Genomic DNA, 18,018 nt, shown 5'->3' with positions numbered 1-18,018 from the left:
CCTCTGAACATGTCTTTTCATTAAATATATCAACAAAATGCAAAAATAATTTTGAACCTTGTTTTTTTCTATGGTCAGATTCGTCACTTCAAAATATATGCAAATTAGCGCATATTTAATTAGATATAGCCTCATTAGCATATTTAAAAATAAAATTACAAAAAACTTGCAATGTATTTTTTTCTCCTATTCATGTGAGTAATCAACTGGTAAAGTTTGATGGTGATATCTGTAAGTTAACCATTTTACCCTATTCACCTGTAGTGTCTCGCCTTAACAGAGCCACCAAAATCAGAGACAGGGGATTGTTAAACATGAGTGTAACATCAACACCAAAACCTAAAGACTGTCAACCTGAAGTGATCTGGTGATCAAGAGAAGGAGAAGTACATATTCTCCTCAGTGCATGTTTCAGCAGCAGTGCCTAGACTGTACATTACGATACTTTAATATCTCTATTAAGTTCAACACAATTCTGTTCAGATTATAAGCTGTCAGATGAGACCAAACATGTTAGGACACACTAGTAAATCAATAGTATGTAGTGGAAAGAAGTGTGTTTGTCCTGTGAAGCAAATGGCACAGATGTGTGTTAGAGGTGTAAGAGACACATCAGTCCTCAATCTGCATAATGACGATTCCCTCGCATCAGATTCACGTCATTAGCATACGGTGATGATGAGGCCATTGACCTTCATTTAATTCAAGTGACAACGGCTGTACTAGGGCAGTAAATAGGCTAGTTATACCCATATTTCACATCAATAGTTCCTGTTTTCACCTCATTTATTATGCTGATGTCTTCAAATCTCCTGTAAATTGACACTTAAAGCTCATTTCATTGGTGTCAACAGAGTGTATTTTTTGGCTACAAATATGTACATTTATTTATGTTTTTATGCTTCCAACTGTTTTTCTTACCATTATTAATATTTTGGAGAATTTACATTATTTTTGTTCTTTTCTGTATTTCTGGATATCTGCCTATATTTTAATGAAGAGGCAGGATAATGTTCAGGTTAGCAATAAAATAAGTTATGTATGGGCATCAGTTCCTCTTCATTTCAACAGAGGGTAATTGTTGGCTACAAATATGTACATTTATTTCTGTGTTGATTCTTTCAATTGTTTTTTTTCTGGCATTATTAGTATTTGGAAGAATTTACATTACATTATTTTTGTTCTTTTTTTCCCCACATGGTCGGTGATGCTCCTCCCACAGCAATCACATCATCAGTGAAGCTCCTCCCACTGCAATCACATCATCAGTGAAGCTCCTCCCACTGCAATCACATCAGGCTTGTTCAACTTGAACCGGCGCTGCACAGACCGATCGGTTTATGACATCAAAGTACAGAGAGAGTACAGATGTCATAAACCGATCGGTCTGTGCTTCATGTAATTACTGAATAAACTCATTACTCATTTTATCAACAACTCATTGTTATTGTCTGTTTTTATGGCTACATTATTTACCGTTTAACCCTTGATATCCAGCTCCACATATACATTACAAAAAGTCTGAAATGTAGATTTTAAATGCAATGAATTATCATTTATGCATTTGATATTATTATCAATACCATTATAGACTATGTGGAGTGATTTTAAGGGTATGTGGCCTAGTTATTTTTAGTCTGACTAATATCCCGGTATGAATACGTTTAATAAATGTGCAGACAAGCATGCAATGTTTATTTTTGAACCATCATAGTATTAAAACAGCAGTTCTGTATATAATGTCAAGTTATTTACTAAAATCATTACTTTGTACTAAGAGGACTATGAGACAAAAAAACTTTTTTGCACCGGACTGGACTATATATACAGGTGCTGGTCATAAAATTAGAATATCATCAAAAAGGTGATTTATTTCAAGAATTCAACTTAACAGGTGAAACTAATATATTATATAGACTCATTACATGGAAAGTGAGATATTCCAAGCCTTTATTTGTTATAATTTTGATGATTATGGCTTACAGCTTATGAAACCCACAAAATCAAAATGAATTCTTGAAATAAGGCCCCGTTTACACGATGGGAAAACGCAGATATTTCCCTGCGTTTTGGCCTGTCATTTACACGAAAACGCCGTTTTTATCCCAGAAAACGATTATTTCTAAAAACTCCGGCCAAAGTGGAGATTTCTGAAAACGGCGGTTATGTGTTGCCGTGTCAACTGGGAGAAACGGGGTTTTAGGTTCTCAAACGTCACATTATGCGCCAGAAAATGCTTACGTCATGTGAGCGCCCTATGTTTAGAGTTTGTTCCATACTGTCTATGAGTTTGTTTGGCTACTATTTGATCATGGATGCTGTTAAAGTGGTACTCATTTTTACTTTTGTGAAAACGCTTTTGGCCTGTTTGCATTTGCTTCGCTGTCTGTCCACACGAACGAACCTCGCGCCATGTCTATTGTTTTGAAAGGAACAGGAAGTCGCTCGTGCTATTCGTCGTTGTCGATTTTGAGGATTCTGATTGGCTTGCATGGCTTTATCCTTCTCCTTACACTGCCGCCCCTTTGTATTTATGCGGGTTGATGTAAACGACAACTTTTTTTGAAAACGATATTGTGTGCACGATGTTATTTTTGAAAACGGAGGGGGAGAAATATTCGTTTCTCTAAATACCCGGCTATGTGTAAATGTGGCCTTAATCAACTTTTTGATGATATTCTAATTTTATGACCAGCACCTGTAAGGATATAATCTGTTCAATCTATTAATTCTTCAAATGAACTGAGGAGGGCAGCAATACGCCATTCTAGCGACTATAGTCTTCCGCAAATATCAAAAGAAGAAGAAGAAGAAGAAGAAGAAGAAGAAGAAGAAGAAGAAGGTGAGAAGAGAAGAGAAGAGAAGAGAAGAGAAGAGAAGAGAAGAGAAGAGAAGAGAAGAGAAGAGAAGAGAAGAGAAGAGAAGAGAGCAGTTCACGGTATTTCTCATATTTACACAACCATCACACACTTTATACAGTTTGATTAAGCGACAGACTCATTTCTGTATTGTTTTCATCGATCACAGCGATACTTGTGCATCTTTTCTGGCGTCTTCCTTCTGAAATAAACATTTAGTGCAGCAGCAGCGAGCATGAGGAGAATATGTGGAGTTCATTCAGACCTGAGCGATTTTGTGTTCGTTTGTGTGATTGTCTCGATGTTTGTGTGAGAACACAAGACAAGAATGTCAAGACAAGAGTTAAAGTTTGAGGTCTGTGAGGGGAATTGATGGGAAACGATCTCAAGTTTTGCTGTTGCCATTTTCATTCGTAGCCTACCTTTAGGCTATATATCTTTGTTGACATGTATTTTTTCCAGATTATATTGCTAACATTTGAATATATAGAGCAGACAATTATAAACACTTTATATTGTCCTTGTCATGAGTAATGAACATGGGGAAAGTTAAAATCTATATATAAATGAGAAATATAATACAATTGATAATATCAGAAAGCCTAAATATTAATTAAGTTTGATGCTGGACATGTTAACTATCTCTTTTTCAAAGTTTTATGGTCATCATCAGTTTCTGAACATACAAAACTAAAATATGTTATTGATCTAATGACTTTATTGCAATTAATATCACAGATAGCATAACATCTCCAAGATGTCTGTTAAAGAGCGGTTCAAGGTTTATCAGATGAACAGAGCTGTAGGGTTGGGTATCGTTTGGGTTTTTTCCAATACTGGTGCCAAATCGATACTTTTAAAACGGTACCGTTGCCTAAACCGATAAAAAAAAAAAAAAAAAAAGAGAGCCTCAAAACGATGGTGAATGACATTAAATAATGGCTTTTTTATTGGAAAAAATAAATAAAATATTCTTAAAATATCACCTAATGCTGTATATTAAATATAATGCGTTTTTTTTTATTATAATAACAACTGTATTTAATGATTTCATTAAAAAATATAATAAATATGTAAAATAGTACACGTTTAGCAAAATACTCTCTATAGCTCTTTTTTTCTAGCCAACTAACGTGCTATAGCCTATATTATGGTCATTAATTATAATAATATAAGATATTATGTATGAGGAATACATTTCAGTAAGTTGTACTGTATCTTTCAACATTGTTCATTCGTGTTTATTTACTATTAGCTAGTAGAGATGATGGGTTCACGTGCCGCTAGGGATCTGTCACGTCACATTTACAAGCGCCAAAACGGTATTTATTGTTTGAATTTTGTAATAAAATTGAGAGAATCTGAGAGCTGAGATTTTTTTTTTATATCATAAGTAACCTGCTCTGTCCAGTCTGTCAGTCTCCGTGTCCTCTTTGCTTCGCGATTTTTCTGTGCGTGAGAAAATGGATGTGTGGCGTGAGAGCGTGTGAAAAGTGTCAATTGTGTGAGTCTCACGGTGAATGCGTGAGAGTTGACAGCCCTGTGTTCACTTATATAACATGCTCCGCCTGCACAACTGAGATTCAAACCCTGCTAGTGTCTTCTGCTAGTTAGCACAGCATTAAAGAACCATATCAACTGTTAAATAACATATTAGGGATTAAAATAGTATCAGATTTGTCTAATTTTATAAATAAACAACAAAAATAGAGGTGAAAAAATAACATAAGAAATTTACTTTAGCTATGGTTAAATAAATGTTCAGTGAAATCTTCTAAGGATTTCTGAATTTTGGCACAATTTTTTTCCTGTGTTGAAATGGCAACTAGTAAATACACTAAGTTTTGAAATGTTATCATGTGTGGAAGTATTTAAAACAAGGGTGTTTCAACTAGCCCTGCGTTAGGTTGTGCCCCGCTCTCCCCCTATGATTCTGTTATTTATTTATTTTTTACCATTATTTATAATTGGATAAATTTACATTTTTTATGTTCTGTTATCAATTGGGATAAAACCAAACTGATAATTTTTTTATTTAGGCAGATCAGCTCCTCCCACTAGTTACATCATCAGTGAAGCTCCTCCCACAGCAATTCATCATAAGCGAAGCTCGTCCCACTGTAATTCATCATCAGTGAAGCTCCTCCCACATCACTCACATCATCAGTGAAGCTCCTCCCACAGCAGTTCTCCAATAAATGCTGGAATATTCCCATCATCCTACAAAGTGAAGACGAGCATCAGAGCATCAGGAAGAGCTGAAATCTGCAAAGACTGAGTTTATTAAAGAGGACAGTGAGAACATGAGTGATCCAGAACCCTGCAGAATGAAACACACTGAAGATCCTGAAGAACAAAGAGGTTGGTGTTTATTCTTCATTCATTCATGATGCTGAAGAACATTCATGTTAGACAAATTCAAGAACTTCATCACTTTTTTTTAAATGGTTATAGTTTTTATTATTATTATTGTTATTAATTTTTAGTTTTCAACAAATGGTCAGTAAAGGGTTTGAGAAACTTTCATATTGATTGTCAAAATCAGATGATTGTAAAATGTTATTTTACATTTATATCAAGTTAAACATTTTTGCAGCCATGTTACCAAAATGTTGGACATTTATCAGTTTAGTTTATATTTATATTTTTTGGAAATTAAAACAAATATTCTCGTAATATGTAATCTGTATGAAACTAAAGAGATGTACAGTTTCTCCTGGCTCAGCAAATTACCATTATCGTTAATGTGATAATTGTACCGTGGATACAATTTCGTAGAAACAGTAATATTGTGAAATATTTGTACAATTTAAAATAATTGTTTTCTATTTGGATATATTTGGCACAAAGGTGTGTGACTGTTCAAGTCTTTGTCTTTAGATCAGTGTGTTAAATAATGTGCTTTTTTGTCATTTGTTGTGTATCTTTGGATTATGTTGTGTTGTAAATAAATCCAAACAATCAAAAAGCCATTCTTTTTTAAATCTCCTCATTCTTTGTGCAAGGTTGCTCTGAATGACAGGGCCTGATAGCTCCTAATAGGGCCGTTAGGGGAGGGTCTTTGTCTTTCTCAGGTGTGAAATACATAAATATTCAGGATATTCACGCTTCCTCGCATAGAGCTTACTCACACAAAACATCTCTTACAAATTTTAAATCAATATATTGTCTGAATGAGCAGTCAGGGTAATTTTCACATAGTTTTGGAGCAAATATTCTAGGCTATGCGATACAATTTTCAAAAGTCTTGTGAATTAATAATCAGTATGGGTTTCAAAACCATGTTCATTGTTAGTTCACAGTGCATTAACTAATGTTAACAAGATGTTAATGAAGTATTAATAAATTAGTAAATTGAAGTATTGAAATTAACATTAACAGAAAATAATAAATAATGTATACATGCTGTTTATTATTAGTTCATGTTAACTAATGAAACGTTATTGTAAAGTGTTACCAAGACATTAATACAAAAAAGTAAAGTATAAAAGAGAATAAAGAAACAACATGAATTAAGATGTTTGTGACTGCTATACAGATGTCATGCCAAAGGTGAGTAATCCTGAAAAATGCAGGGAAACAACAAGTGTTTAATAATTTAACAACATACACAAATGGCAAATTAACACTGGGTGCTCATTAAAATAGGTCTATTCACTATTTAAAGAACAATCTCGATGAGACCAGTGCAGAGCCCGATCCTGACCTCCCTGGGGCCCTAAGCAAACTTCTGTTAAGGGGCCCTCCTACCTGACCCATGAGCCATGGAAACCATTTGCCATTGCCACACCTGACACCCCAGTGCTCCCAGTCCCACTACTATCCTCCCTCCTTCAACTAGTACTAATGAAAATGTAATTCCGGATATCAGAAATAGACATTGGTGCTAGAAAAAGTACATTCTTGATATCAAGGATTCACATTTTAAATAGTACAAATTTAATTATTGATATCAAAAATGCATCCTGTGAATGCATAGAAGCTAAAATGGCTTGTCATAGCATGTCACTGTGTTTTAAATGATAAAAGCAATACTTGATGGTAATTATTTACTAAGGGACGTGTATTCATATTGACCAGTATGTCGTCAGTTCCAGTTTGTATCCAGCCTCACATGGAACCTTCAGATGCCCCAACACCCGTGAAGAGACGACTCAACGCTGGCGATATGTTATGCCCTAAATTAATACATGATTAACTAACTGTATTTTTCTATGTACATTTCTGAAATGCACTTTCTGTAAAGCTGCTTTGAGACAATATGTATTGTGAAAAGCGCTATACAAATACATTTTAATTGAATTGAATATGTCCAGCCAATCAACATTTTAAATGCAATATAGCTTATAAATCAATTGCCAATGTCAATGCATTGCTTTCCATCTTGCTTTATTGCAGAGTTATGACTAAACTGACTTGGAGACTCATTGTCTTGTTTTAAATATGCGCCTATAATGGAAAGTGCGCGTTTCATTTCGTGTATATACGCGCATATGAACGCATGTCAACGCGCGACGCGGTTATCTTTTCCAAGCTGAAATTTATAAACAGAGACCGTTCGTTGCCCTTTGTCGTTTATCAAATGTAATAAATAGTTGTATTTCACTCTCACTTTTTGTTGTTGTTGTTGGACGAAACAGACCAAAAGACGCACTGCCCAGCTTAGCAAGACAGACAGACTAGAGAGAGATGCACATCAACTTAAATTTACTGTTCTTTGCTAACATCAAACTTGCAGAGGAGAGAACACAAGTCTACCTGATTACTGTTCCCACAATTCACTCTCATGGTGTGTTTTTTTTCTCTTTCTCTCTTTGTGACCAGAAGGATAGTTCCACTTAATTTTCTCATCGATGTTGTAAACTTTGATTGACGCGCTTTGACACAAGGGGGAGGCGGGGCCTTGAGAAATTTGCGGGGCCCTACGCAGCTTGCGTAGTGTGTGTATAGGGCTGATCGGCTCTGGGCCAGTGCTAAGAGAGCTAGGGTGGGTATTGACCACAGATGATTGTTTTGCACTCATTAGCGTGATTGTTGAAGCTGTGAGAGCTGTCTGTACCTGCAGCCAAAATACAACAAAACAAGTATCATTCTTCATTTTTGATACGATATGGGACATCTGATTACCACAACACTTGCTTATATCAGTAACTAGTTCATAAACTATTGCATCAACTGATCTCTAACTTCTTTAACTTCAGTAAACACAGAAATGAACTGTTCAACTGCACATACCTCTGCTTGGCCATGAACTGGTTGAAAGCTAATGGCGCAACATGGAGGTAGGCCCGCCCTCACGTGATACTGACTGGTCGATTGATAAGCTTAAATCTGATTGGCTAAAGAGTACGACTCACCTGTCAAGGAGGATTGTGCTGCCAGGAAAGTCTCAAAAACACACACACACACACACACACATACACAGGATAAACTCGTACATTTTAAACATTCAAAGGTTTTTGTGCACAGTTGTATTCCTATGAATTGTGTTTTGCATTTGTGAAATATATTTTACGAATATATAATTTTATTTTGCACATGTGAATTTTTTTGGGGGGTACGTGAATTAGGTTTCATGCATGTGAAATTGTCTATGCATGTATGAATCATGTTTGTTGTGTGAATAATTATTGAGATTGATTTGCCTCCATATTCCACTTGCTTCATTTCTAAATGAATCAGTCATTATGAACAAATCATTTGAATGAATGATTCAATTAATCACTCATTTAGACATGGACTTGCCGCCACCTACTGGTGGTTTTATTTTCATATTTATTTATCCATGACAGGCCGGTACCAAACAAAACAGACTCAGCTAAATATTGTTTAATTTTTGTTATCTAACAAATAAAAATTTTTTTTTTTTTGTCAATATTGCACACCCCTAGTAGGGCTGGGTATTGATTCAGATGTTACAATTCGATTCGATTTTGATTCGCAAACTTTCGTTTTCTCAATTTCGATTCTAAATTCGATTTCAATTCTCGATTCGATTTTCGATTCTAAATTCGATTTTGATTCGACTCAATGAATATATATTTAACACAAATCCTATATTTATAAAAAAAAAAGTAAAAGAAAAGTGAACATAAGTTTACAAGTGGTTAATTAATAAAAAGAAATTAAGAGCTACAAACCTGTATATTAAACTTTTTATTTTAGGTACACTTGGGTACATTAAAACAGAATCATATTTACCTGTGCCCTTCCTGTCTAACAGGTAGGACATATTCAGAAATTGAATAAAGTTATCAAACAGTCTGCGCTGCATTAATTATAAATTATATATAGACTAATCCTTATTTAAGTTACAAAAGTTATTTAGTCAAGAGCAGTGAGTGTTTTTCTCTGTTCCCTTTGTTCTTTGATTAACTTTAACGACAGATATAATTAGTGGCTACTGTGTACTGTCCCTTTAAGACCAGCCGCTGCTGACAGAGACGCGGATCTCACATGCGCCTCATTCTCTCACGAGTCACAATTCTTCACATTCATCATAAGACTACTCTTATGTTATGAAGATACTCGACAAAAAGACATTTTGGCATAATTGTGTGTTATTGTTCGTTCAAGCACGAAAGAGAACTCTATTCTGGGCTGTTTTGTGCACACGCACGATATCAGCGTGAGTCTTTCTGTGTGTCACAGTCACGACATTCACAGGCAGCGAGCTCTTTTTTGTCTTGTCACGCATGAATGGTTTAAAAACATTTGCATGAATCAGAGCGGGATTATGTAACACTAGCCAAAGGATGACAAAAATTAACAGATGCTGCAGTGCGTTAAAAGCCCAAGTTTGTTTATTTCATAAAAAATTGCAGCATTTTGCGTCATACAATTCCGTAGGCTTGATTGCGATATGATTCATCGTGCAGCACTAGTTGAGGTTATTTTATGATTAAGATAAAACAAACAAATCTTTTTAAAACAAAAAATCATTAGCTATAAAATGGAGTTTGCAAGCCTATGAACAGTGGAGGAAAACTAATACTGGCTTTTGGGTAATAGATAAATAAATATAAAAAAAAAAATCGATTCGTGCCGTTTGAGAATCGATTTTGAATCGACCACATTTTAAAGGTGCTGTAAGCGATGCCGGGAGTCGTAACTTCTTGTTGACATTCGAATTGTTGTCAAACAAAACAGAGGCTAGCTAGACCCTCCCTCCTCCTCATCCCGTCTCCTCCCTCCTCCCCTCCCTTCCAATATTATCCGTAGTAGTCACTACAAACAAAGTTAAGTTTTACTGATACTTCATTCAATGTGTAATGTCGCTAAGTTAGATAAAGGGTTTTATATAATGCAGAACAGAATGCAGAAAAAGAGAAACATTATTTTAAAATCGTTTCGCCACCTGAAGCTATAACTATAGCTCCCATACAAGGACGCAATAATAGCAAGATAACGTTAGCTTCGCGTTTCCCAGTGAGAATAAACAACGGCGGCGTCGTAAACAAATTTTGTCAAAGTTGTCAACAGCCTATAAATGAACATTCAAATTCATAACAAACAGTGGATGACATTTACATTTACACTTACATTTACATTTAGTCATTTAGCAGACGCTTTTATCCAAAGCGACTTACAGATTAGGACAAAATTAAGCGAGTCATCATGAAGAGGCAAAAACAACGCAAGTAGTGCTCAAAAAACAAAGTTCAGGCATTATTCAGAGTAGCATAAACCCGACAAGTGAGGTTTTAAAGGGAAGGGGAAGTATTTTTTTTTATTTTATTTTTTTTATAAGGTTAAGTGCTCACGGAAGAGATGGGTTTTCAGCTGTCTTTTGAATGTTGTCAGGGATTCTGCATTCCGGATGAGGGTGGGGAGAGCGTTCCACCAGCATGGAACTGTGAATGAGAATGTTCTGGAAAGTGATTTTGTGGCTTTCTGTGATGGAACCACGAGACGTCGCTCTTTGACCGATCGTAGGCTTCTGGTAGGGATGTAGACCCGTAGGATTGAGTGAAAGTAGGAGGGAGCTGAGCCTGTGATAGATCTGTAAGCAAGCGTCAATGCCTTGAACTTGATGCGAGCAGCGAGAGGTAGCCAGTGCAGAGAGATGAACAGAGGAGTGACGAAAAACAATCATTCACACAAATTGAAAACAATCATTCACACAAATTGTTGCCCTACTGTGAATTTGCTTGATCATTTACAATAGAGATTGATCGCTAGCTGCTAGAAACATAACGTTATATGTTGTATTCACCAAAGTTAACGCTGACTGCATAGTTCTAGCTAATTACATCCTTGTGTTGGTTTGGCGAACATGAACGTCAGTTTAGAAAGAAATATGGATTTACCTGTTCTGCAAAAAACAGAGCAACTGAATGTGGATTGGAAGCCCTTCTGCCGGCGGAGTTCTCGCCACCCTTTAAAAGGTTTTTCCGATGTAAATTCGGTATTTCGCGCGTTCCTTATCCTCGTCCCTTATCCTTGTCCCTCTTCTTTGCAATTTGTTCATCGGACACCTCTTTGGTAGTGTTTCGGCCATAATTCAAACTTCCCTCTTCATGCTTCTCTCTCCTCCACACCCACTTCATGTGCACGCGCACTAACCCCCCAAACCCCACTCTCAAATACTTCTTGTCGGTGATTGGCCGGAGCACTGTTTGTTGTGTTTCATGGTGCGGGTGAGCCCAGTTTGTTTTTGTTGCCGTTTGTGGAGCCTGTGGTGTCTACAGAGACCGCGTTTTTTTACAGTGTGTTCAGGGGACAGGCAGCTAGCGGATAGTGAGGAGATGTTTGCTGTATGTGACAAAAAATGTTTTGGCCTAAAAAACGCGTGGCATCGCTTACAGCACCTTTAAAAAACGACTGATCGAAAAATATATATTTTTTGCCCAGCCCTAACCCCTAGGCACTATTGTATAAATGTTAATATTACATTCGATATTTATGTCATTAATCAAATATTTAATAGTTCTCACTTCGGAAACGTGATTTGTGCTTATAATGCCTTGAAAATAATAATTGAAAGATCGATGTACCTCATTCATGCAATTAATTTATGAAAACACCAGAATTATGATATTTTATAGCAGTTGTCTACTAGTACTTTCTGCTATTACATCAGGGCTCACTTTCATATTTCTCTCTTCAAATTATTTTGCTGAAAATTAAATCAAACCTTTTTCTTTGATTTCAGACCTGATGGAAGTGAAGGAGGAGAGAGAAGAACTGAGTGAAGTGAAGGAGGAGAGTGAAGAACTGAGTGAAGTGGAGGAGGAGAGTGAAGAACTGAGTGAAGTGGAGGAGGAACATCATATCAAACCTGGAGAAAAACCTTTGAGTCGCTCAAAGACTAAAAAGAAATTTTTAAAGAAAAGAAGAGCCAAGAAATCTTTCACCTGCACTCAGTGTGGAAAGAGTTACACAGCCAAACATAATCTTGACATTCACATGAGAGTTCACACTGGAGAGAAGCCGTTCACATGTGATCAATGCGGGACGAGTTTCACAGGAAAACAACATCTGACCAAACACAAGAGGATCCACACTGGAGAAAAGTCACATATGTGTGTTCAGTGTGGAAACAGTTTCACAACCAAACAAAGTCTTTTGCGTCACATGATGATCCACACCGGAGAGAAGCCGTTCACATGTGATCAATGCGGCAAAACTTTTTTAAGTGCATCACACCTGAAGAAACACCTGATAGTTCATATGAAGGAGAAGCCGCATTCATGTTCTGTGTGTGGAAAGAGTTTTTCAGTGCTGCCATATTTACATGCACATCAGAAAATACACACTGGTGTGAGAGAGTACGTGTGCTTTGAGTGTGGGAAGAGTTTTATTTCACCGGGCAACTTAAAACTGCACCAGAGAATTCACACTGGAGAAAAACCTTACAAGTGTTCACACTGTGACAAGAGATTCAGTCAATCAGAACATCTGAAAACACATGAGAGAATCCACACAGGAGAAAAGCCTTACAAGTGTTCACACTGTGACAAGAGATTCAGTCATTCAACAGATCTGAAAACACATGAGAGGATCCACACTGGAGAAAAGCCTTACAAGTGTTCACACTGTGACAAGAGATTCAGTCAGTCATCTCATCTGAAAAGACACGAGAGGATCCACACTGGAGAAAAGCCACACATGTGTGTTCACTGCAGAACTAGTTTCAGACACAAATCATCTCTTAAGCTTCACATGAGAGTTCACACTGGGAGAAAGACCATTTAACTGTGATCAGTGCGGTAAAAAGTTTCATTGGGCGTCAGTCCTGAAGAAACACCTGAAGATTCACACAAAGAAGATTCATTAGTAATATTACAGCAGAAAAGACACGGCTGTGTGAGTTTCAGTGCTGAAGTCCTTTACTACAGAAGATGAACTGAAAGAGTGCCAGAAAATTCACACTGGAGAAAAGGCCATAACACTTTTAAGAGAAACAGGAATCTGATATAAATTTTTAACTCGTTCTTCATTGTTTTTCATCAGAACATCTAGTTTCTCTTCCACTTCTACTCTTCAATGCAAACTCAAGATATGCTTTCATGTATCTTTGAAACTGGACACTTTTCTTCTCTTCTTCTCTTGAGTGCTTTGGCTCTTATAAGTCAGTAAAGAGAGAGATCTGTCTCATTCTCCTTCACTTTTACTTAATGTTTGTAATTGCTTTATGTAATTATTGAATAAAATCTTTACTCATTTTATTAAAAATTGTATTGTCCATTTTTATTTTCTGCTGATTCTGTTTGAATCAAGAATAATTTTATTTCTGAAAGCCATGAAGCATTTTTTGCTTATTGTGCTTTCAATGTTTTAATTTTCTCAATATGCTTTTAAATGCCTAATAAATTATATTTCACTGCACACATGACTGACACTGATTGAGATTGCTGTCTGTCTACATTATTAACATTTTCACCCTTGATATCCAGTATCATATATACATTTCAAAGAGTTTGTTCTAGTCAGTTTGATGTTTCATTCACACCATGAGGCTTCATGAAGTCAGAACAATTACTATGAACTTTAAACAAGTTTTTACAAAATAAACTGAAATGATCTCCATCTCAACACAGCTTTACACTACCAGCAGAAAGAGAGCAGCTCGAATAAAGATAAGGTTTTTTGTGTGTGTGTGTGTGTGTGTGTGATTATGTTGATGTTTATAGATGTTTTGTCGTTATGAACAGTATTTGGAGCATCTTTGATACACTTCCTACTGTATATATATATATATATATATATATATATATATCAAATATAATACAATTGTATTATATTTAACTATTTATCATTTATATATAGATTTGTACTTTCTCCATGTTCATTACTCATGACAAGGACAATATAAAGTGTATATAATTATCTGCTCTATATATTTAAATTTTAGCAATATAATCAGCAAAAAAATAAATGTCAACAAAGAAATATAAAGGTAGGCTACAATTAAAATGGCAACAGCAAAACTTGAGACCGTTTCCCATCAATTCCCCTCACAGATCTCAAACTGTAACTCCTGACTTGACATTCAGTAACAGTTCTCACACAAACATCGAGACAATCACACAAACGAACACAAACTCGCTCAGGTCTGAATGAACTCAACATATTCTCCTCATGCTCGCTGCTGCTGCACTAAATGTTTATTTCAGAAGGAAGACGCCAGAAAAGACGCACAAGTATCGCTGTGATCGATGAAAACAATACAGAAATGAGTCTGTCGCTTAATTAAACTCTATAAAGACGTATAAATGTGTGTGATTGTGTAAAGATGAGAAATACCATGGATTGCTCTCTCCTCACTTTCTTCTTCTTCTTCTTCTTCTTCTGATATTAGAGGCAGACTATAGTCGCTACAATGGCGTATTGCTGCCCTCCTCAGTTCATTTGAAGAATTAATAGATTTAACAGATTATATCCATATAGTCCAGTCCGGTGCAAAAAAGTTGAGAAGTTTTTTTTGTTTTTTTTGTCTCATAGTCCTTAGTACAAAGTAATGATTTTAGTAAATAACTTGAAATTCAGTACATGAGATTTCTTTCTGTACGATGAGATAAACAGTCCATTAGTGCATGGCTCACAGTTTCTACTTCTTCACATATGCTTGTTTTCCAACCATCCTTCCTAAACCTATATTAATTAATATGGCTTTGAGGTTTTCTGTGCACTGAAATTATGCATGTTAGGTGATCACATGAGCTGATTTAATGTATTTAGCTTCGTAGAATAAGCTTCAAGGCAATTTAGAGAGCAGACGGCTCTCTTTTAAATTACTCTCAGCGCTGCTTCAAGTCGAACAAGCCCTATCAGTTACTGTGTTCGTTTGTATACTAAATATCACATCTAAGCATTAATGTCTGTCTACTGTATAGTAACTGATGCCCATACATAACTTATTTTATTGCTAACCTGAACATTATCCTGCCTCTTCATCCAGAAATACAGAAAAGAACAAAAAGAATGTAATGTAAATTCTCCCAAATATTAATAATGGTAAGAAAAACAGCTGGAAGCATAAAAACATAAATAAATGTACATATTTGTGGCCAACAAATACCCTCAGTCTGCTGACACCAATGAAATGAGCTTTAAGTGTCAATTTACAGGAGATTTGAAGACATCAGCATAATAAATGAGGTGAAAAGAGGAACTATTGATGTGAAATATGGGTATAACTAGCCTATTTACTGCCCTAGTACAGCCGTTGTCACTTTAAAAGTATTCATGTGAATTAAATGAGGGACAATGGCCTCATCATCACCGTATGCTAATGCTGTGAATCTGATGCGAGGGAATCGTCATTATGCAGATTGAGGACTGATGTGTCTCTTACACAGGCCAGCTGACAGTCTTGCCTGGGCCCGGGACGAGATAATCTTAGATGGGCCCCCCGCGCCCAGATCTCTCCTTTTCCCTTGCTCTTCCTCTCCTCTGCATTATCTATGTTAACAAATACATCTTTTGATTTCAATAATGTAGGCTATTAATAGCCTAAATAATAAATTGAATATTAACAATGCTGTAGAAGTGCAGTTTATTAATAGTATGTTAACTAATGTAGTTAACTATAGTTTAAAGGTGCTCTAAGTGATGTTGGGTGATGTCACTTCTTGTTGACGTTTAAAGTATTATCAAACAAAATGGAGGCTAGCTGGACCCTCCCTCCTCCTCATCCGCGCACTAACCCCACCCCAAATCCTTCTTGTCAGTTATTGGCTTGAGCAGTTTGTTAAGTTTCGTGGTGCGGGTTAGCCCAGTTGGTTTTTCTTGCCATTTGTGGAGCCTGGGCTGTCTACAGAGACCGCGTTTTTTACAGTATGTTCAGGGGACAGGCAGCTAGCGGATGGTGAGATGTTTGCTGTATGTAAAAAAAAAAAAAAAAAATGTTGTCTTAAAAACGCTTAGACATCGCTTAGAGCACCCAGGGCCGTATTAAGACCGTGTGGTGCCCCTGGGCACTATACCTCAAAAGCCCACATTTGCGCGTACTTGTTGTGGACCAACAAGTACGCGCAATGTGGGGGGGGGGGGGGGGGTGGTCATGTAATCTTTATTTATTTATAATTTATTATTATTATTATTGTTAAATTAGTGTTCATAAACGAGTTATGTATGGTCTTTCAAGAATTTCAAGTTAATAATATAACAATTTACGTTATAATATGCGCGAGGGAGAGGGAGCAAGATAGCGCTCGTGTTGTTTGAAGACGTGAGAGTGCGCGCGCGCGGCCGGGGCTCTCTCTGCTCGTTATCGCCCTGTCAGGCGCAGCAGTCATTCATTCTATTCTACATCACTCACTGATCAAATAAGGCTTTGGCGGGACAAAAAATTTGCTTTGGCGGTCGCCCAAAAAAAAAAAATTCAATGCAGGAAAACCCCTGACAAGTCTCGTAAACGTTGGCTGCGCTTTCTTACCTTGCTCTACGTTGACTTTACTAGTTACAGCTTCACCGTCACCACCTTTTTTAAAATATTTGTTTAGAAAATCTCCCAGGGCTCCATTTTCTTCTTCTCTTCTTCTCTTTTCTTTCCTTTTCTGAGCAGCGGACTTGTGCTGAGCGGACATTTTGAGCGTTCTGAACTTCAAATCAAATGACAACATCAAATTTTGATCAGTGGCCAAACCATTTTTGTGTTAGGGGGTGGAGGGGTTCTTGACCACTATTTCAAGGACAATTAGGAAGAAAACAAATAAAAAGCTTTTATGTAACTCAAATATTACATATTTATTTCCACAATAGGCCTATTTAAAAAAATAAATAAAAAAAAGTTAAATTATTCCATAATTTAATGAGGGCCCAGTTCTGGGCCCCCCCTCTAACCTGGGCCCGGGACAACAGACCCGTTTGTCCCCCCCTGTCGGCGGGCGTGCTCTTACACCTTGTAACAAGCATAATTGGGTACTGCACCTTTAAGGTGGAGGGCACTCTGTTACTCACTCACTCAGTGTGGGTAGTCGGTGTGAGGACCGCAAGCTATGAGCATCGCATGTGTGCGTGCAGGCCCGTTGTGTTTTTCAAGTGTTTCAATTTGTTTCTTATCCTGCTTTTATTTTTATATTCAGTAACGCAGTTGTTGGTATGTGTTTGGCAAACTGCCCGTGTGCGTGTGATCGACGACGCCGCCGATAATAAATCTCCACTATGGAATATCAGCTACGTTGTACGTGAGTCTTTGCTAACACCTGACCACAACCATTCCGTCAAGCTAATCATCCTTTTTTTTGTGAGGACAAAAAGCGTTACAAGTGGCGCCCGAACATTTTGTCTCTGACCTCGGATCGGACCTTTGGAATTGTTGATCGAAGATATTTTCTTTCGTTGTGGATTTAAGGACAATTTTATTTTTTTCGGCCCACACCGAAGCTCCGAGAAGCAAGCGGATAATTTGTGCACAGACACGTGAGATTCGTTCAGACACGTGAGATTCATTCTGGCACTCATGTGTGATTTGTTTCGGATCATGAAAGGAGTCATTGGTTCACCAGCGGCTCAATAAAACCGTTCAAGAGTTTCAACTGAAAAAAACTGGTCCGGCTTGAACCATAGACTGTTAAAGGTTTGAACACAGATCGTGGGATACTGACTCTTGTTTCGCGGTTGACCAATTTACTGATTCATCTGAATCTTACCGGGATTCGAACTGACATTCCGTGTTCACTGCGTCATCAGAACTGTTCAACAGGTTTGCCAT

General features: G+C 36.9%; 1 protein-coding gene across 1 annotated transcript; it reads left to right on the top strand.

Moving 5' to 3' along the window:
• Nucleotides 1-631: 631 nt before the first annotated feature.
• On the top strand, nt 632-13,512 carry LOC309492540 (uncharacterized protein; the record flags this gene model as incomplete). Its single annotated transcript, XM_082161559.1, has 3 exons — nt 632-672; nt 2,751-2,938; nt 12,013-13,512. 3 exons carry the CDS (start codon nt 632-634, stop codon nt 13,053-13,055), a joined length of 1,272 nt encoding a protein of 423 aa, XP_082017685.1. The 3' UTR covers nt 13,056-13,512.
• Between the last annotated feature and the right edge of the window lie 4,506 nt (nt 13,513-18,018).

The sequence above is a fragment of the Leuciscus leuciscus genome, assembly GCF_965113295.1.
Source record: "Leuciscus leuciscus genome assembly, chromosome: 1".
Classification (NCBI taxonomy): domain Eukaryota; kingdom Metazoa; phylum Chordata; class Actinopteri; order Cypriniformes; family Leuciscidae; genus Leuciscus; species Leuciscus leuciscus.
This window is presented reverse-complemented; position numbering and strand designations above follow the sequence as displayed.